Genomic DNA, 20,474 nt, shown 5'->3' on the forward strand with positions numbered 1-20,474 from the left:
CTGGGGTTAGCCACTGACATGGGGACTCAGGAGTCCTAAGGTAAAAGACCACAGCTTAGACCTGGCTGCCTGTGGGGCTGGTGGGCAGGCAGGCAGGCAGGCAGGCTCGGCTGTGGACCAGGCCCTAGGATTTGAGCAAGCATGGGGAGGCGGGCCCTGGTGAAGACTTGTCGGCAGTTCTGGGCCACCCTGGGTCCCTGGCTGCCTGACAGGGCTGGACCAGTGGCACCCACTGTTTCGGGGACTCCTGGCCACACACCTTTTTCAAAGAGCTCCTCAGCCAGTGCCGCGGTGATGCCATTTATCTCCTGCAGAGAAAACAACACACAGTTAGAAAGAGACCCTGTCCCCAGTCGCTGGGACTCACAGTCCCTGCTAGCTACTCTCTCTGCTGCTGCAATGCCAGCTCTCCAGAAAGCTAATAAAACAGAGCTTACAACACACACCAAAAGAGAGAGTAAACTATAAATCAAAGTGCCTAGGAAGGGAAAATGAGTATTTCCAGTCCTGTGGACACATGGAATGTCGCTTCAAAGGAAGAAGGGAAACAGACTATCGCAGCGGCAACAGCATGCCCAGGTACTGGCCGACACAGGAGGCCTGGGAGGCCGGCAGAACCTGGCTGTCCTGACCGTCAACCGGGAAGCAGGCAGCTCCCAAAACCGGCCCCAGAACACCCTGGGAGAGAGCATGACAGAGAAAAGTCCTGTTTCTTCTGAGAGTGACTCTTTCTACTTTCTTTCATGTTCCAAAGGGGCCTGAAGAAAGAGTGAGCGCAGGCTCTCTTCCTGTGCTCATCCGTCAAGCCCTACAACAACAAACCACTAGGCCCCAGGGCCCTAAGCAAGAGGCAGGAAAAGCCGTCCTTTAAGGAGGCCTGAAAGACTGAGCCCGCAGTCATATTAACAGCTGGTGTGCTGGGACCTGAACCGCGCTGGGCACGCTCCGTGGCCCCGACGCCCCATGTGAGAAGATGGTATTTTGAACCCTGTTTCCCAGATGAGCAGACTGAGGTGGGGAGCTGCTGTACTCGCCAATGTTACAAGGCCAGAGAGCAGCAAAGCCACCTGGCCTTGTAGGTTCCCTCTGTACATGATCCACTGCCTCAGCACTTCCGTGTGTGATCCTGGGGAGGGCAGGACCCCAGAGCCCCCAGCCCCACGTCGGGCAGGTAAGAATTTTCATGCATGGCCAGGTGGCAGCCAACAGGACTTTTGGTAAACAGGCCCAGATGGAGGCCGCACGTTGCCTTCATGACTCATGGGAACATCTCTGCCACGAGGACGTGCGAGTCACATGTTGACAGGACTCCACAGGCACCAGGCTGTGGGAGACAGGGTGTCCTTTTCCTGTTTTCCTTTGTGGTCTGTTTGTCTCCCTTTTATCTTTCATACATGATGGATATGCCAAAGGTTGTTTATATGCCGCAAATATCTTCTCCCTGTCCTGCAGTCTTTTTACCTTTGTTTGTGGCGGTTTTCCTGACACACAGAAAGGCTTCATCTGTATAAAAGTTGTTTAATCTGTGATTCTTTTCCTTGGTGACTTTAGGGCTCTTCCCCCATCCCAAGATTATAAAAATATTCCTCTAATTTTTTTCTTTTAAGATTTTATTTATTTATTTGACAGACAGAGATCACAAGTAGGCAGAGAGGCAGACAGAGAGAGAAAGGAAGGGAAGCAGGCTCCCTGCTGAGCAGAGAGCCCGATGCAGGGCTCGATCCCAGGACCCTGAGATCATGACCTGAGCTGAAGGCAGCGGCTTAACCCACTGAGCCACCCAGGCACCCCTAATTTTTTCTCTTAATACTTTATGCTAGCTTTTAAAAATGTGGTTATTTCTCTAAACTGCTCAAAATTCAGTTTACATATAGTATGAGAAGAACCCCCCTTCGACATCACCAGTGGACAAAAAGCCCAGTGGTGGGAAAAATAAGCAAACATGGCCCCAGCGTTAACGGGCGCAGGGTCTGGCAAGATCCAAGGTCAGACGCAAAGGGGCCGCCAGGGCTCCAGCCGGGGAGGAGAGAAGCTCCCCGTTCAGGCTGAAGTTCAACTTCAGTCTCGCTCAACAACTGAAACTCCACGACAGTTTCCGTGAGTGCAGTGAAGAATTGAAGATTAGTAAGAGCCTGGAATGATCCAAACACTGGTTTCTCTACCAACAGTTTCAAGTGCTGTGGCTGGGATCTAAACCAGCGCTTCTCGGCCCACTGCCGTGAAAGAGGCAGGCTCTTGAGCAGCAATTCTCAGGCCCGTGCTAGTGACACTAGGGCTCCCAGAAGGTCTCCCTCCGGAAGGGGATCCCTGCCCTCCATCTGCAACTAACAGTGTTACACTTCTTTGGGCAGCTGAGCTCAATGTCCCCTAAGGGGACAAGGCCGGTATTTCTGGAGAGTACGGAAAGCTGCAAGATAGCGAGGGCCAAGGGATCATGCTAAGCAGAGGGCGGGTTTTTTTTGTTTTGTTTTGTTTTGTTTTTTAACTTCTGAGCCATTTTAAAAAGCAAACTATGTGACAATTCCTCTCCACTCCTCAGGGCACAGGAAGTACACGCTGCCGTAACATTGTCTACTTTTGCAACACTACCTACTTTGTTCGCCAGGCTCATCTCCACCTGCGGAGACTTCATCAGAGAGCACACAGGGATGCGGCGGCCCCTGAGTCCAGAGCACAAGCCTTCTATGAGAAGCACTTCGTTGGCTTCCTCAGAACTCTGGTTAAGCCAGCCTGACATGCAGAGCAAAGGTGTGCAGAGTCGGTATTCCCCAATATCCCCGCCCCGGTCTAAGTCACTGCAGATTCTGCTAGGAAGTCACCCGTGGGGACAGGTGACTCCCACACACCTCACCCAACCTAGGCGGAAGGGACCTAAAGTGCTTCGGGGTGCCACAAATGTCTGAACTGAGATGTGTTTTTAAAAAAAGACATTCTTTATACCTCAAAAAAAAAAAAAATCAATTAAAATCAAATCAACGGGGCACCTGGGTGACTCAGTTGTTAAGTGTCTGACTTCGGCTCAAGTCATGATCTCAGGATTCTGAGATCGGGCCCCACATCAGGCTCCCTGCTCGGTGGGGGGCCTGCTTCTCCCTCTCCCACTCCCCCCTGCTTATGTTCCCTCTCTCACTGTGTCTCTGTCAAATAAATAAATAAAATCTTTAGAATTAATTAATTAAGCTACTTAAAAAACCAGTACCACCCAACCGTAAATATCCTATGGTCCCATCAGCCAGCTGCCTGCCAGGATCCCGAGCTGCGGTGCGCCCTTGGGCAGCAGCGTGAGCGGCACACACACCCCCAAACTGGTCGGGGTGTAGCTCGGTGGCTACCACTCTGTGTGTGTCCACACACACAGAGCCTGCCACAAGTACACCCTGCAGCACCTGTGCCTGTGCCCAGGAATGACCCCAGGCCAGCCCAACACTCCTGCCTGGCGCACACTCCCGCACAGAGCCCTGGTTAATGGGGCACAGACTAGGGACTCAATCACACGTCACTGTGTGATTCACACACACAGGCGAAGGGGCAGAGGCAGGGCAGGACCCCATGTAACTCTTATTTCCTGACTGTGGTGAGGCATTCTAGGAGGGCTCAGGTATGTTATGTGCAATATGGCTTTAAGTAAAAATAAAAATTCCCTATTGAGAGATTCAAGCCTCAAGTTCACCGGAGAGCTCCAAGGCCATAAGCTGCAGGGAAATCTGTCAGCACTTACAGCCTCAGTACTTTGCAGCTCAGACAAAGGACACAGGTGGACGGTAAGGCTAAGGTTAAGATGGTAACAGTTTGGGGCACCTGGGTGACTCAGTCAGTTACGCATCCAGCTCTTGATTTCCACTCACATTATGGTTGTGGGGCCAGGAGATTGAGGCCACATCAAGCTTGGTGCAGAGCGTGGAGCCTGCTTAAGATTCTCTCTCCCCCCCTCCCTCTGCCCCTTGTGCACTCTCTTAAAAAAAAAAAAAAAAAAAAAAAAAAGCTTAAAGGGTCAGGAAACTGCCTCCTGAGCCACTGGTTGACATCCTGCCTCAAAATGGTATGCTAGAAATCCTTTGTGGGGTCCACGTCTTTGAATTTGAAAACCTCTGCTCATGGGGTGCTGGGATGAGGTCTGTCACAGAGACCTCCAGCAGTGCTGAGTCACAGCTGTCTAGAGACAAAGAGCCCGGCAACAGCCCCAGTGCCAAGGGGTGCCCTCTCACAGCAACACAGGGCTGCCCTGGCCCCTACATGCCCCATCTCAGAGTTGGCCTCGGAGAGAAGGGCTGCTTTCTTTCCTTGCCATCAAAACCCACACTGCAAAAAAATGAAGTTGGAACCCCTTACCTCACACCATAAATAAAAACTAACTCAACATGGATGAAAGACCTAAATATAAGTGCTAAAGCTATAAACTTGAAGAAAACCAAGTTGTAGATTTCTGTAACCCTGGCCTAGGCAGTGGTTGCTAAGAACATCCAAAACACAAGTGACCAAAGGAAAAAAAATGAATGAACCCAAGTTCATCAAAATCTCAAACTTTTGAATTTCAAAGAACACTATCAAGAAACTGAAAAGATAATTCACACAATGGAAAAAATCATTTGCATATCACATTTCTGGTAAGAGCCTAATATGCAGAATATATAAAAACAAAAACAAAAACAAAAACAAAAAACTACAGTGCCTGGTGGCTCAGTGGGTTATGCCTCTGTCTTCAGCTCAGGTCATGATCTCAGGGTCCTGGGATTGAACCCTGCATCAGGCTCTCTGTTCAGCAGGGAACCTGCTTCCCTCTCTCTCTGCCTGCCTCTCTGCTTACTTGTGATCTCTGTCAAATAAATAAATAAAATATATATTAAAACAAAACAAAAACTGTAACTCAGGGCACCTGTGTGGCTCAGTTGTTAGGCATCTGCCTTTGGCTCAGGTCATGACCCTGGGTTGCTGGGATTGAGCCCCACATAGGGCTCCCTGCTCGGCAGGAAGCCTACTTCTCTCTCCCCCTCTCTCACTCCCCTTGCTGTGTTCCATCTCTCACTGTCTCTCCCTCTCTGTCAAGTGAATAAAATCTTTAATAAAAAAATAAAATAATAAAAAAATTTTTAAAAAACCTGTAACTCAACCACAAAAACACAAGTAACCTAATTTTTTAAAGTGCCGAGGACATCTGAGTACCTGTCTCCGATGAAGATATGCAAATGATGAATAAGCATATGAGAAGAGGCTCAGCCTCGTTAGGGAAATGGATATCACGCAATACTACTTCATGCCCACCAGGATGATTATCAAAAAAGTGGGCAGTAACAAGTCTGACAAGGATGTGGGGAGATGAGAACCTGCTCACTGCTGATGGGAATGTAAAACGGTGCTGCCACTATGTTAAAAAATTTGGCAGTTCTTCAAAAAGCTAAAGTTACCATAGGACCCAGCAATGCTACTCTTTAGGCATACCCAACAGAAAGGAAAACCTATGTCCACACAAAACCTTACATAAGAATGTCCACAGCAGCATTATCTGTACTAGCCAAAAAGTGGAAACCACCCAAACATCCATCAACTGATGGATAATGTTGTAATTGGCAGAATATGACTCAGGCAAAAAGGACCAAAGTACAGTACAAATGGACCTTGAAAGCATCATGCTAAGTGAAAGCAGCCCATCACAAAGGCCATATTTGTATGTTTCCATTTTTATGAAATGTCCAGAACAGGCAAATCTGTGGGGACAGAATGTACATTAGTGATTGCTGATGGGTACAAGGTTCCTCTTCAGAGTGATGAATGTTCTGGAATTAGTAGGAATAGCTGCACAATTCTACGAATATACTAAAACAGGGAATTGTGTACTTTAAATATTTGGGGTTTTTGGTTTTTTTTTGAGATCTATTTATTTGAGAGAGAGAGAGAGTGTACGTGCAAATGGGGGGAGGGGCAGCGGGAGAGCCAGAGAGAGGGAAGCAGAGTCCCCACTGAGTTGGATCTCAGGACCCTAAGATCACGAAATCAAGAGTTGCGTAGGCAGAGAAGCAGGCAGAGAGAGAGGGAAGCGGGTTCCCTGCTGAACAGAGAGCCTGATGCAGGGTTCAATCCCAGGACCCTGAGAGCATGACCTGAGCTGAAGACAGAGGCAGGTGCCCCAGGAATTGGATATTGTATAAAAGTGAATTCTGGGATTCCTGGGTGGCTTAGTCAGTTAAGCATCTACCTTTGGCTCAGGTCATGATCCCAGGGTCCTGGGATTGAGCTCCAGGTTGGACTCTCTGCGCATCAGAGAGCCTGCTTCTCCTTCTCCTGTTCCCCCTGCTTGTGCTCTTTCTCTCTCTCTCTCTGACAAGTAAAATATTTTAAAGAAAAAAAGGCAAACTACTTTAAAAAAATGAATTTTATGATATGTAAAGTATATTTTAATAAAGAAAAAACCCACGCTCCTGACAACCAGGGTTCCCTGCGTCCACCCTGTCAGCCCCATTAAGAAGTGGAACATGTTGAGAATAATTTCAGAGAGGACACTGAAGGGACAAAGGCTGGCAGAAATATTCCCTAAGAACCCCCAGCCTATAGAAAAGGCTGACAAATCTTTCAGGCCCTCGTTGTTCAAACTCATTTGAAGGTTTAGTGGTTCTCAGGTGAGATTTCGCCCCTCGGGGGGATACTTGGCAATGTGTGTGGCCATTGTGGCTGTCACAACCTGGGGTGGCTATCAGCACCTAGAGGCCAGAGATGCTGCTCAACAGCGCATGGGACAGTCCTCGTGACAATTATCCACCCCTAACAGTCAACTGTGCTGCAGCTGAGAAACCGTGATTTAATTTCACAATGGGTCAGGTAGTTCTCAAAAATCCTTGGATTTATATAACCCAGGGGCCCTTCTGAACAGTAATTTCAATATGTCCAAACCGTTCCAAGCAGTAAAATATGCCTCAACACAGAAGCTCAGAGATGTGGGCCGACCAGCGCAGGGCCACCTCAGGCAAACGGCTCTCCAATGAGCAGTCCAGGCCTTTCCATGCTGGGGGCAGGGCAAACACGCTCCTCAAAGACCCAGGTCTTTAGCCACAAAGTGCACTTTCAAAGGGCTGCTTTTCAACTTTTATCCTTAAATGGCTAACCAAAACTTCCTTAAAGAACAGCATTTCCTAAAATACTAACCGGTAAAGCATCTGAAATGCTCTCGTAAGGAATGGAAATTTTTCCTCACATAAGGAAGTATATGTGAAAAAAAACATCTACAACAGGAAACTGCCATGGACACAGTTGTTGGTAAGCACTGAATAAAATCCAAAGCACATATATATAGATACAGCCCATCTGTAAATGCCACCCATTTTCCGCAGCCCCTCCAAGCTTAGTGACCCAACACTAGCATCGTCACCAAATTTCCTGGCTCTGTCTAGCACTCCAAAAAGGGTTCATCTGTCTTCTCTGAAAGCACTTCAAGGAAGTTGTGTTGTAAACGCATCTGAGCCTTTAAGACCACAATCCACAGGTCCCTTCCTGAAAGCTGAGCCTGAAAAATGGAGTGGATTCCTTCGTATCTTCACCACATAAAAAGAAAACATGTCAATTATCCAAAAATCTATCACCCAGAGATTAACTACTTCTAGTCCTGTGATGTATGATCTTTCAGAATTTTCCTAGGCAAATATACTCATGTTAATTTCTTTTCATATAATGAGGACTGTATCCTACATATCCATTTTATGGCACCCTTATTTCCTGTAGTAACATACTTATTTACCTGTGTCAACAAATCCACAGCTGCGCCATCATTTTCTTTCTTTCTTTTTTTTTTTAATATTTTATTTATTTATTTGACAGACGGAAATCACAGAAGCAGGCAGAGAGAGAGGAGGAAGCAGGCTCCCTGCCGAGCAGAGAGCCTGATGTGGGGCTCGAACCCAGGACCCTGGGACCATGACCTGAACCGAAGCCAGAGGCTTTAACCCACTGAGCCACCCAGGCGCCCCTGCACCATTTTCTAGTGGAATATCTGGTTACAGGGTAGTACCCCTTGATTTTTTTGGAAAAACGCCTCCTACTGGACTTTTTAAAAACATTTTTTTATATGAGAGAAAGAGAAACACAGAGAGAGAGAGAGAGAAAGCACGGGCCTGAGAGGTGCGAGGAGCAAAGGGGAAGAGGGAGGGAGAATCCCAAGCTGACTCCCCACTGAGTGCAGAGCCCAATGAGGGGCTGGATCCCACAAGCCTGAGATCACTAACCTGAGCTGAAACTAAGAGTGGGTAGTCCAACTGAATGCGCCACCCTGGCACCTCTCCTATTGGACTTCTGATTGTTTTCAGAATTTCGCTCCTATCCTGGAACGTACCTATGTCCTATTCACATGTGCCTGATTGCTTCCCCCCCAGAATAAATTCTCAGAAGTGGAACTGTTCGCCGTTTTTAACGTTTGGGTTTCACACGGCCGAACTTCCCTCCACGAAGTGTGACAACTCATCCTGCTACCAGCAGCCCGTGAAAGTTGTCCAGCCATCCGGAGCCGCTCCGGAACACACTCCCAGTGGAGTCTATCTACCCACCCTCAGCAGCTCGGACCCTAAAGATGCCCTCCGATGGCCATACTTTGCCAACACAGGCTCATTCCTTGGCCCCGAGCTGTGAACCAACAATGAAACTGTCCTCCTCTACACCAGCTCTGGCAGCTGTTTCTACTCTACCCCCGTCCATTTGGTAAACTAGCTTAAATACCCACAGGCTGTTTCCATACACAAAACGCCATGTGGTAAAGGAAAACCTCTCTGCGGCCATGGTCTTGTGCAAAGCAAATCTGTCAATAAAAATGTTTCTGCCCACATGCCACCGGAGCGATGTTCCCCATCTTCTAACCTCGGGGTCCAACTCCAGCCCGCCTCCCCTGAAAGCTGAGGCTCACGCTGGTTTGCCGCCTCAAGCCTGGTGGTGGTGGGCTGGCAGGAGAGACCCAGAGAGGAACTTACGTAGAGATGAAAATGTAAGAAGTGGGCCAGCACACTGGGGGCCACACCAGGGAAGGCGGCCAGGAGTGTCTGCAGGTAGACCTCCAGATCCTTCTCCCTCTTTTCCACCAAGCTTCTCGAGTTTTTCCCAATGATCTTTTTAGGTGGAAGCAGATTTTTATCTATTTTCTTTTCTGCAACCAGCTGTAAGAAAAGAGAAGCATGGTCAACCACAGCCCCAGAGGGTCTGCCACAGTGCAGGATCCAAGACAAGCTGCCTGAGGACAGGTGCTCGACCAACTCCCACAGCGCCTTCTGGCAGTGGTATCAGAATCACTGATTCAACCTGGACATCTGGAATTTGGCCTCATCAGACATACCAGGACAAATGCAGACGAGGAGATCCATCTGGAGCCTGCAGAGACAGAAAATACCTCCAGGCTCCTCAAAACCCTCATCTTTTACAAACCAGAATGAACGCCCATCAGGGCAGCGACCTGTTTTTAAAGCACTCATGCTGCAAACGACCCAGAGAAAGGTGGCTCTCTCCCAAACCAAAGAAAGAAATGGAATCACAGTGAAGTATTAAAGTAGGGACTCTGGAGTAGCTGTAGTCAGATGGAGCAAGTTTAAATCCGTTCCCGCCCTGGGAAACTGACCCTTACAGACATGGAGCCGGTTCGGCCCTCAATTTAACGTGTGCCAAAATGGAAATGCAGCCTAAAAGCCCCCCAAGGCCTGAGACACAGAATCCCAGTTCTCAAGAGTTACCTTTTCATGTAGATCGTAGAAATCGCTGTAGCGGTGCTTGACTGTCCATTCGTGGCTGCCATCAGTGACCTGGATGATATAAACCTACAAAGGAGAAACCGACAAGTCCTCGCCCAGCCAGACACAAGGAAAACCCCCGTCCTCCCCTCAGCAATTGCGGCAGACCACCCGGAACCCCCTGGCCAAAGTCAGGCTGCCCTTGCCAGCTAGTCTCTGCAGCTGACCGTTGCTAAACAGCAGGACCCCTCACAGCTTCCTCCATGATCCTAGCACCAGCTGGCAGGCACCTGGGAGCAATCGGGGGTCTATTCAACAATGAGGAACAAAAAAGGTGACCATCTTATCAAGCCATCTCTTTAGTTTTTTACTTCCAGCCTCCAGCCTGAGCTGCAGGCCAGGCCACCCACTCCCAAGAGCGACAGAACAGGGTGGGGTCTGGCAGGACTAGCTTTTCTGCTGTTATTATTTCTCTAGTTGCCCTGACTATATTCTAGAAGCAAGTCCCTTCGCAAGGCTTTCAGCCGGTTCCTGGCTAGGATTTCTGCTGCTGAGCCAGGCGTCAGAGCGCTAAGAAGCTGACGAGAGGGTGGGGGGAAGGGCAGTGATGAACCATCAAGACCAGCAGAACGCTTAGCGGGGTTAAGGGAATGGGTCTTGGAGTCAAGGAAGACCAGAGTTTAAAATCTGATTCTGCCATTTCTTGGCTGGCTTATGTAAGTGACTAGGAGCCTAAATTCTCTCTGAGCCTCAGTTTCTACATCTTAAAAATTTGATAGGATTAGTAACTGAATAAAGTAATTCAAGCAAACGCCTTGCACAAGGTCTGACATGCAGCAAGTGTTCAACAAAAGGTGTCTTAATAATATTAATAATAATCAGCACACGGAGACAATCCGTCAGATCAGCCTGGATCACCATGTCCCCCATACCCATGAAGGCGGGGCTCAGCTCTCCGAAATAGGGAGAGCTTTTTAGAGATGACGTCCTCACTGAATGAGCTCATGGGCGATGGCCTGCCAGCCATCAGCTCAGAAACCTCAAGGTTCACCTGGTAAGCGCCCCCCCCCCCACCCAGTCCCAGTGTCCCGCCCCTCTCTGCAGCAAGCAGGGAAGGGGGAGGAGAAATCATCAAATCAGCTGAAACCTCCAAGGAAGAGCAGCCATTTCTCCAGGGCCGGCCTGTTGCTCCAGGATCCGCCCCCAGCCCCTTCCCAGCCTGCCAGCTTCCCTCCCCCTCCTGCCGCCCAGGAAAGGAAAAAGAGCCAGAGAAATGACCCTCAGGAGGAGGGTTAGGATGAGGGCCAAAGGGGTGGGGTGAAGGCAGGGCCAAAGCACCCCCCCCAACTCTCCACCCTCAGGGAACAAAGAACAGGAGGCTGGGAGATGCTCAATACGCCCCCACCCCAAGGCTAGTCCCTGCCAGACCCAAAAGCCTGGCGACCAACTCCATCCAGATCCAGAAAAGCCTCCCAACTCCATCACAGTCTGGAACTCCACCCCCCTTTTCTGTTCTCCACCTCCCCCACAGCCCTGAAGTGTGTGGGCGGCTAGTTGCCTCAACAGGCTCCCTTCGCCCAAAGCCATGAAGACCCCTGAGGTTCCTGGGTCTTACACTTTCAGCCCAGAGCGACCACCTCAGGTCCCCCGTGTCACGGCTCCATTCCTCCCCCAATCTGGTCTCTGCCTGACTCCCAAAGCCTTGGGGCTCCAGATCGCCCCTCATTTTTAAAGCAAAGCTCAACTGCGACCCCAACCTCCACCCCCCCAGATCAAGGCCCCGTTCCGTCTTCTTCATGGCCTGCAGGACCCCGAACCTTTTCCCGACCATCCATCAGAGACCCCCTCCCCCTCCCGGACCCCCGGTCACGTACTCCCGGGCCGGCGCCCCTCCAGGCCTAGAGAATCTAGAAGGGCCTCCGCCTCATCTAGACTCCCGTCTTCTGCAGACCCTCTTTATCCCCAGATCTTCCCCAACGCTAGCCTTCATTTCTGAAAGCGTCCCCCTTCCCCAAGCTCCCTCCCTGCGACCTACCCCCGGCCCCTGTTCCTGGACCTGCGAAACCCATACCCGTTCCCCAGATTGCCCTCCTCGAAATCGAGGCCCCCGCTACCCCATCCTCCCCGATGGCGGGGCCCAGATCCCCTCAGTAGCCCCCGACTTGGGACTCAGGGTTCCAGCCGCCACCCCCAGTTCTGGCGCCCGCGCCCCCTGCACACCGTATACGTGTCCACGAGCTCAGAGCCCACAACCCGCGCCTCCTTGACCGGCTCGGCCTCACGCTCCGGCCCGAAGCTGCGCGCCACAGCCGCCATGTTTCGGGCTCCGCTGCTGCAGCCGCCACCGCCGGGCGCAGACTGGCAGCAGTAGGGGGCGGGGTCAGCGTCCCACCGCCCCCTCGCCCCCACCGCCCCCCGCCCCCGCCGCGCGCCGCGCAGCCATCTTGGCCCCGCCGCCACTCTCGCCCTCGCCCCGCCCCTCGCGCGTAATTGGCAGCAGCCGCCGACAGCGCGCGTGCGCAGTTCGCAGAGGCCTGTGTGCTTGTGTAATTTGTGAGCGGAGCTTGTGGCGTTCTCCGCAGCCCCGGGGAAACTGAGGCACCGTGCCGGGGAAGCTCTGGGCATTGTTACTCGATGCCGGCGAAGGGAGGACGGAAGACCTCGCACCTTCCGGGCTACCCGAAGCAAGTCACTGCTCCATCCGGCCTCTGTTTCCCCTCCAGAAAAGGGGCAGTAATCGCGCCGGCCTGGTTCTCCGGCTTTCTCCCTGTAGGGCACAAGAGGATTGAACGAGATGAAATGAGCTGTGCTTGAGAGCTCAAGCTGGACAGAGTAACTCTGCGCCAGTTCCTAACCACTCTGAGACTTGGAGACCTCCTCTATTATGTGGGGATAATCCATGCAAGGCACAGCGCTCAGGGCAGGGAGCTGGTGTAGTCATCGAGAGGGGGCTCTGCCTTTGGGTAGAAGGAAGCGATATGTGCTGGTCGTTGAGTGCAAGACCCCCAGATGCTGTCCTGCGGGAGCTCAGAAGGTGGTGGGGGCAGGCTGGCCCTGGGTCCAGAAGCCACAGTGCTGGAATAGGGAAGGGCAGACACAGAGATGGAGCCCCAAGCCAGGGGAAGACCAGGACCCCAAAGAGGGAGATAGTAACAGAGCTGGAGGGGAAGAGCCTAGCACAGATGGGGCATCTGTAGGTGTGTTCATTGACTAAATGCAACTTACCCAAACTCAGAGCTAGTACTGCTCTCCCTGGGGAGATGAGAGGTCTTGGGCATGGATGCTCTAACACCCCTGGCTGAAGGGTTACAGATAGCTCTGTGCTAAGGTGGGTCAATGACTTCTTTCTCCAATGTTACAGAGCAACGTACTCTGAGCTTGGCATTTGAGGCTTCTCCTGGCAGGTCCTCTCCTTGCATACTGCTGGCCAGTATTACCCCCTCCCCAATAGGTTTAGCTTAAGACAGGGGCTGCCAAGTCAGCCATACTCTGAGCAAGTCACTAGCCCTCTAGGAGCCTCCGTTTCCGCATCTGAAAAGTGAAAATAATATTGCCCACTTCCTTGATTGGAGCTGAGCTGCTGTGTGTCTAAGGGCCTGGCCTGGGGCCCACTACTTTGCAGCACCTGTCCTTTCCTTGGCTCGAGTTTTCATTCATTCAAGAAACCTTTCCGGAGAGTCCCCTGGGAGCCATGGAGGACAGAGGGGAAAAGATGTGGTCCTTGCAGCCCTTCATCTGCTCCCTGCACTGGGCAGAGGACACAGGGACTCAGGCCAGCCTGAGATCACCAGGGCTGGGGGAGGGGGTGGAGGATACTGCACGCAGGGGTGGGCTGGGCTGGCCCGGAATGCGGTGGGGCAGGGCTATTTAAGCCCAGGACTGGCTGGCAACCCCAGCAGCCTGCCCTGTGAGCCACGAGCATGGACGACATCTACAAGGCTGCGGTGAGGGACTGGGCAGGCCTCAGGGCTGGAGTGGGTGGGCCCACTGGGGGCTCACTCAACTCACGCTGGGGGGTGAGGTCATCCCACAAAGGTGGTGGGGGGCCCAGGAGAGGGCCCGTGCAACTTTCAGCCCAGGCCTTCAAGGGGATGGTGGATTGGGCATTCCAGTTCTGGGGTGCGGAAGGAGTCAGGGGTTCAGGGTCTGGAGAGGAGCTTTTAGGTGGGTGGAGGAAGTCCCTGCTTTTAGCATCATGTCTGCTCCTGTCTCCAAGTGTCTGTAGTCTGTGTCACTGTCTTCTAGTCACATCTCCCTTCACTCGTGTCTGTGGTCTCTGGATCTTTGCCTTTCTCAGACTTTCCATCTCTTTGTTGCTCCCAGCTGCCCCTCTTAATCTGCTGCTGTCTCCCTGTCCCTCCTCCCCAGTCCTGCCCCTCACACTCTGCTTCTCACACTTCTAATCCCCCACCTACCTCCAGTTCTTCGGAAGGCTGCAGATGCTGTGGAGGGTGGGACAGGAGCTTGAGGAGGGGGCTGGAGAGCCAGAATCCTGAGCTGGAGAAGGGGCTCAGAAGTCTGAGGCAGGCAGGGAAGCCCTAGGCGTGGGGGAGAGTCAGCAGAAAAGGAATAGAGAACCGGGGCTACAGCCTCCATCAGGCGTAGCAGGCTTGGGGCTCAGTGGTTTAGCCAGGGGTGAGTGCTGGAGAGTAGTCACCCCAAGTCCCTGCCGCATCCTAGGGTCACTGAGGGGCTTCAGATACTAGTCCCTCCCAGGAGTCGGGGGTGTTGCTGACCTGCCCCTGCCCCAGAGCCAAGGACATTCGGCCCAGACAACTGTCCCCAAGGGAACCCCTCCCTCAGCCCTGGGAATACAGCTCCACTCCCCGGCCGGAAGAGCTACAGCTGGCTCTGGGGCTGTCCCTGCCTATCCTGCAGGAGTCCATGGAGCTGGGGGAGGGAAGCCCTCCACCCTGTGCCCATACAAGGCCTGGTGGGGCTGGGGACTAATTTTGGCTCCTGAGGCACCAGCAGGCCAGGGGGCCAGATAACACTGCCCCACCCCCTGCATGCCAGAGTCCCCAGAACAATCACCAGGTTTAACTTTGTTCCCCATTAAAAATAGCCCAGTGGCCATCCCGGTCAGGTTACAGTGGATGGCTTTGCCTATCCTCACACTGGTTTTATTGTCCCAACCTGAGGGACAGCTGTCCCTCAGGCCACCCAGCTTGGATTTCAGCAGGGGCGCCAAAAGGGCACTTGAGTGGTCACTGACTATTGTTACTCAGGGTCACCTTGGCCCTGGAGGGGGCACCCACCTGTCACCCTGGCCCTAAGCCCAGCCTCAGTGAGGCCAGCTGGGTCACCTCAGGGCTTTGGCGGGTAGGGAGGGAGGAGTGAGGACTGTGACCTGGGAATGCCCTGCCTCTTCCTGCCTTCAGTTTCCCCATCTGTGGAATGGGTTGATTTCCTTAACAGCAACTAACTCCTGAATCTGAATCCTGAGACTTCCTTTTCTCTCTAGGTAGAACAGCTGACAGAAGAGCAAAAAAATGGTGAGTGCTCCAACACATATGGGGGTACAGTGGTGCCGGGCTGGGAGAGCATAAGGACCCCAGAGGCTGGGGTCCCTCTTACTATGACCTCAGAGGTCTTGGAGGGAAATGGGCAATTGGCAGGTAGCCCCAGAGGTCTGGCCTTCTGGGGTCCCGGCTTCTGAGCCCTGGCCACCCTGTAACTCCCCCAACCATCTCCCCTCCCTCTCCCCCTGCCAGAATTCAAGGCAGCCTTTGACATCTTCGTGCTGGGCGCCGAGGATGGCTGCATTAGCACCAAGGAGCTGGGCAAGGTGATGAGGATGCTGGGCCAGAACCCCACACCTGAGGAGCTGCAGGAGATGATTGACGAGGTGGATGAGGACGGTGAGCCCTCCTACCCGCCCCCCCAACCGCCCCCACGGCCCCAGACCCGCCTCAGCCTCAGCTTGCTTGGGACCCGAGTCCTGGCTCTGCCACTCATTACTCGGTGCCCTTGAGGGAACCTGTTAGCCTCTCTCAGCCTCAGTCATGTCATCTATGAAATGGGCATGACGACCGCACTCATCTCATAGGGTTGCTATAAGGGTGCGTGCAGGGGACAACACCAGGGCTCAGCGTTGAGAGCATTCTAGCCATCCCTCACTGATGGCCATGCCGCGCCCCTCGCAGGCAGCGGCACAGTGGACTTCGATGAGTTCCTAGTCATGATGGTTCGGTGCATGAAGGACGACAGCAAGGGAAAGTCTGAGGAGGAGCTGTCGGACCTCTTCCGCATGTTTGACAAGTGAGTGCGCCTCCCTGGACCTCTGACCCTGACCCTAGCTGAGGCAGGGAAAGGGGACAGTCTTGTGACCTCAAGGCCTCAGTCTCCCATTCTGTGCAGTGGGAGAATGGGATGTCCCTCTTCCCAGCAGCCCCGCCTTGCCTCCTGCGGTCATGGGTGGGGCTGCCTCTTCCCTTCCTCTAGCCTGCACCAGGAGCTCTAAGGTTCGCTTCCTCCCTCCCCCCTGCCCCTTTCCACCTGCTCCCCCCCACCCCCGCCCCGCCACCACCCAGAAATGCTGATGGCTACATAGACCTGGACGAGCTGAAGGTGATGCTTCAGGCTACAGGCGAGACCATCACGGAAGATGACATCGAGGAGCTCATGAAGGATGGTGACAAGAACAACGATGGCCGCATTGACTATGACGGTGAGGGGGCGCTGCTGTGCCGGGCCCCTGCTACCCACACCTGGCCAGACCCCTTCTCTGACCTGGGCCTGCTCCTCTCTTCACAGAGTTCCTGGAGTTCATGAAAGGGGTGGAGTAGACACCAGCCCTCGCCCGGAGCTGCCGGTGCCACCTTCCAACTCCAGCCGGGCCCTGGGGTGGGGGCAAGGGGCTGGGGTCCCCAGGATGTGAGCTTGGGTGTGTTGTCGACCCTCCCAAGGAGGGGGTGGGCCCTCCCTGACTGCCTCCCCCAGCCCTGTCGTAGGGAATGCGATTAAAGCTCTGCTCCCTGGATACCTGCTGTCTGGCTTTCATACCCCAGGGGGCTGTGGGTGCTCTGAAGTCCATTTCCTGCTTGCACTCCACCTGTCCCCCTACACCGTCTTCTACCAGCGGGCTTAGGTCGGGTTGGAGATGACGGTGTTCCATGGCTCAGTGGCTCCTTTCTAGGACTGCTGATGCCCAGGCCCCATCTCCAGAGTTTCAGCATTTGGACTTGGAGTGGCCCAGGAATCCACAGTGAACATGCTCCTGGGGGATGTGGCTTTGGTCGCCAATGGGCAGCTGAGAGGTCCTGTGCTTGGAGAGAGCAGAGCACCCTGCTAGGCCCTGGAGGCCACTTGGCATGGCAGCCCAGCTCCTTCTCAGCTCCGGTTGTGGAGAAGCGGGTTGCTCTGGGGGCTCAGTGGGCTGTGGCACTTGCATTTCACACTAGTGGCACTGCCTGCCCAGGAATGAGGGGCACACCATCTGCTCTCCCTCCATTCACCCATTTGCCAAGTGAGGGGCCCAGAGAGGTGCAGGGACCTGTCAAGGTCATCAGTGAGTCTGGTGACCGACAAAGACAAGTGGCTTCCAGCCCGGGGCTCTGTCTGATACACCAGGTCCACACCGGTGTAATTTCCAGTTCCCTTGAACCTTGGAGGCTCCAGCAGCCCACTGTCCCTTCCTGATGGAATGGAAATGTAAGGCTTGGTGGCTCTCAACTTAGTGGGGGTCAGAGCAGTGGCACTGGCCTTGAAGAGGGTGGCAGCAAGGACATGGCGGTGTCAGCAGTGGTGCTCGCAGAAGCGACAGCTGGCCATGGTGTGCAGGCTCCAGCCAGAATGCCAGCAGCTGTCCTTGCTCCACCCAGCCACTCCGAGGCCTCTCCACCTGTGCCCTGGCCTTGGCATTCTCCAGACAGGCTCAGCATTCCGGAGACAGTCTTGGAATTCTGGAGATGCCTCCAGCAGAGGCCAGAGCTACGGGAGCTCTCCGGCTGCCGGAGAGCAGTGGGGTCCCTTCAGGCCTACCCTCGGGAGCTGGAGAACTCAAGGACCTGTGCGTTGTACCGCGGAGCAACGACATCCTGGGAGAGGAAGCAGAGCCGCCGTGGGCCCACCTGCCCTGGTCATATCCCTACCCTGTGCCCGGCATGGGCCGGATGCTGCAACCATTCAGAGGGAGGCTCTGTCCCTAATTTCATGAAATTGACCATCAGCTCAGGAAGACAAGAGGGTGATGAGTGCAGCGAGGGAATCGGTGTGGTGCTGGAATGGGGATTATGGAGACACGGTGGCCACGAGGCAGGAGTGGTATGGGATCCTGGATGATGTGCATTTCTGGTGGGCCAGTCACAGAAGAGAGAGTGAATCTTCTGTACGTGTCCAAGTCGCGATGCCTCTGGGACAGGGTGGTGAGGATGTCCAGGCAGGGCTGGAGCTAAGTGAGGGGGCAGAGAGTGCTCTGCAAAGCCACGTGTCCTGAGTAAGAAGGGCTTTCCCGGCCCCGGGCCCTGTGAGGCCCCTGGGGAGACTGAGTATAGACAGGTGGATCTCTACCTCACCCGCCATCCCATGTGGGTAGTCCAGGAGAGGAGGTGCGGCCAGGGGGATGGGAGAGATCCTGGCTGAATGAGGAGTCCCGGGAGCCAGGAGGGAAGGGTGGGGACATTGAAATCTGCTGGTGGCCCTGGGGTTAGGGACCTGGAGGCCCCCCGAGGTCTTGACCATGTGGCCACGAGGGTTTCCTTGGAGCCCGACTGGAGAGGACCAAAGGAACGAGGTGAGATAAAGGGAGCTGGTGGGCATGGACAACACTGGTGCAGCTTTACAGGAAATGCGCCAGAGCTGTGGGGAGACCTGGAAAACAGGGAAGCTCCTTTAAAGGTGGGGTAGGGGAATGCGTGGGGCGGGAAGAGGGGACCCCGAGTGAGGCTGGCAAAGGATGATGCGTGATGCAGGGGTGAGGCTGCAGAAGGTGAGAGGTTACAGGTCTCTGGGGAATGTTTGAATGCCTGGATCCAAGCTGGGCAAGGGGAATCAGGCTGAACGCACGAGGGAAGAACTGTGGCGTCCACGGGAAGGGATTCTGAGTGGAGATGCCGGAGGTCACATCCTTATCAGTGGTGAGTGAGCTAGAGGATGAGGACAGTGGCTGAGACCTGGGCAGGAGAAGGTGGTTGTTGGTGAGGAGGAGTTAGGGTCCGGGCACCTGGAGGACGTGGGCTTCTGTTTGGATCAGGAAAGGAGAAGAGAGAAACTCCGAGAGTTAAGCTTTCCATGAAACAAAAAGGAGAATGGCTGGGCCACTATCAAGAGGTTACATGGGGAGGCTGGGTGGTAGTGGAGGGGAGTCCATAGGGAGGGGAGTCTGGTGATGGTCCCAGTGTCTCTTTTCCAGAATGAGGTTGGCTGGGGAAGAACTAGAGACATCCAACAAGCACACACACCACAAGAGCTCACAAGCTCCCACCACACCCAGCATTAAGATCCGGCGTGTGCATCATCTACTTTGTTCTGCTGTGTTTGGTCCCCTCCATTTTTTCTGGGCTATGTCATCCTTTGCCTAGATAGGGCTTCCTCCATGAAGTCTCCCTTGATTTCTTGATCAGAAGCAATCACTCGAGTCTCCTGCTGCTCCTGCCTTTTCGTAGTACGGTCATCTGGTTACTGCCTACTGCCCCAAGAGGCTTTGGTTTCTGGGGGTGGCCCCACTGCCCTGCCCAGGGCCTGACGTAGTGGAACCCCCTGCAGTTCCCTCTGTGTCCATTAGATGGCACAAGATGCCTGTGGCTGGACCCATCGGTCAGTGGGTATCAAGGGTACACTTGGGGTCCGTTTCCAAGTTGCGGCCAGCAAGCAGGGGCCTTCACAGGAGATCCTCACCCCCTTCCCTGACTGGGGAAATGAGGCCTAAAGAGGGAGAAGAGCTGCTTGAGGCCATACAACAAGTTCACAGTAGCTCTTGGGCTCTCAGCCCCAGCAACAGGCTGTTTTTCTGCAGTGTGGAGTGAGCTGCCCAGCACATCGGCTTCCAATATACCCGGGCCTCCCTGCAGCCCTAGCTTGGGGCGCTGGCTGAGCTGAGACCCCCAGGGCGAGCTGGCAGACTGAGGGAGTTGTTGGGCCTCCTGATCACAGCTGGTGGCCACATGCTAGTTGAGGGGCTGTCCAGCTCAATCTTCAGCCAGACTTTGGCCCTCAGCCCAGTCTGCAGGCTGAAACAACTCCCCAGGGAACTGGAGGCAGAGGGGCTCCACCCTCCTGAGGGTCCATGACAGCCCCTGCACAGGCACAACTCACCAGTGTGGAGCCTGGCTGCTCCCCAGCTATGGAAGGAGGAGACTGAGGCCTAGAGATGGGAAGGCTTTGGCCAAGTTTCTTGGAGAAGCCAGAGGTGGGGTGGGCTGACGCTAGTCCCTGACCTCTCTGAGTTGCCCCTCACCCAATGCCAGGTCAGGACCCCCCGGGGGGAGGCATGTATATGGGTGGCAGGGGGTGATGGAGACAAGGAGACAGGGTTCCAGGTCCCTTGGTCCTTCTCATGCTGACTCAAGGAGCCAACCTGTTTCCCTTCCAGGGATGAGATGGGGGTGAGGAAGGAAGGATCCCAGGACCCCAGAAGTCCCAGAAGAAAACAAGAGTCCCAGGAGGGGGCAGGGCTGAGCAGAGCCTGTTGTCAGCCTGCAGTGTGACCTGGGCCAGGCCCTTCCTTCTCTGATGGTCCCAAGTTTCTTGACCACCATCAAAGAGCTCAGGCTGGTCCATCTGGGAGGACTAACTTGCAGGAATTTCTAGGATCCTTGGAGCTCCAGCTCTGGTTGACGTCTGAGA

At 53.9% G+C, this 20,474-nt stretch overlaps 2 protein-coding genes across 3 annotated transcripts in view; one reads left to right on the plus strand and one right to left on the minus strand.

Moving 5' to 3' along the window:
- NISCH (nischarin) overlaps window positions 1-12,154 on the minus strand; it is a 32,944-nt gene extending 20,790 nt beyond the window's left edge. For both annotated transcript variants that reach the window (XM_004738141.3, XM_045079162.1), the window contains exons 1-4: window positions 11,910-12,154; window positions 9,693-9,776; window positions 8,943-9,125; window positions 260-308 (exon numbers count right to left, since the gene is read on the minus strand). In XM_004738141.3, the coding sequence (XP_004738198.3) occupies window positions 260-308; window positions 8,943-9,125; window positions 9,693-9,776; window positions 11,910-12,005 (412 nt within the window). In that variant the 5' untranslated portion in view covers window positions 12,006-12,154. The remainder of the gene's footprint in view (window positions 1-259; window positions 309-8,942; window positions 9,126-9,692; window positions 9,777-11,909) is intronic.
- Window positions 12,155-13,549: 1,395 nt separating this feature from the next.
- On the plus strand, window positions 13,550-16,671 carry TNNC1 (troponin C1, slow skeletal and cardiac type). The gene is made up of 6 exons (XM_045079178.1): window positions 13,550-13,633; window positions 15,154-15,184; window positions 15,404-15,550; window positions 15,836-15,950; window positions 16,223-16,359; window positions 16,446-16,671. The coding sequence occupies exons 1-6, from the start codon at window positions 13,610-13,612 to the stop codon at window positions 16,475-16,477; spliced, it is 486 nt and encodes a 161-aa protein (XP_044935113.1). The 5' UTR covers window positions 13,550-13,609; the 3' UTR covers window positions 16,478-16,671.
- The last annotated feature ends 3,803 nt before the right edge of the window (window positions 16,672-20,474 follow it).

Source organism: Mustela putorius, unplaced genomic scaffold (genome assembly GCF_011764305.1).
Source record: "Mustela putorius furo isolate JIRA1106 unplaced genomic scaffold, ASM1176430v1.1 tig00000095_pilon_pilon_pilon, whole genome shotgun sequence".
Classification (NCBI taxonomy): Eukaryota; Metazoa; Chordata; class Mammalia; order Carnivora; family Mustelidae; genus Mustela; species Mustela putorius.

Excerpts from the sequence above, each read along its gene's own strand:
- TNNC1 (XM_045079178.1), top strand. The coding sequence starts at position 13,610 with ATGGACGACATCTACAAGGCTGCG. Across the intron at positions 13,634-15,153 it reads ACGACATCTACAAGGCTGCG|GTAGAACAGCTGACAGAAGA; the intron begins GTGAGGGACTGG and ends TTTTCTCTCTAG. Across the intron at positions 15,185-15,403 it reads GACAGAAGAGCAAAAAAATG|AATTCAAGGCAGCCTTTGAC; the intron begins GTGAGTGCTCCA and ends TCCCCCTGCCAG.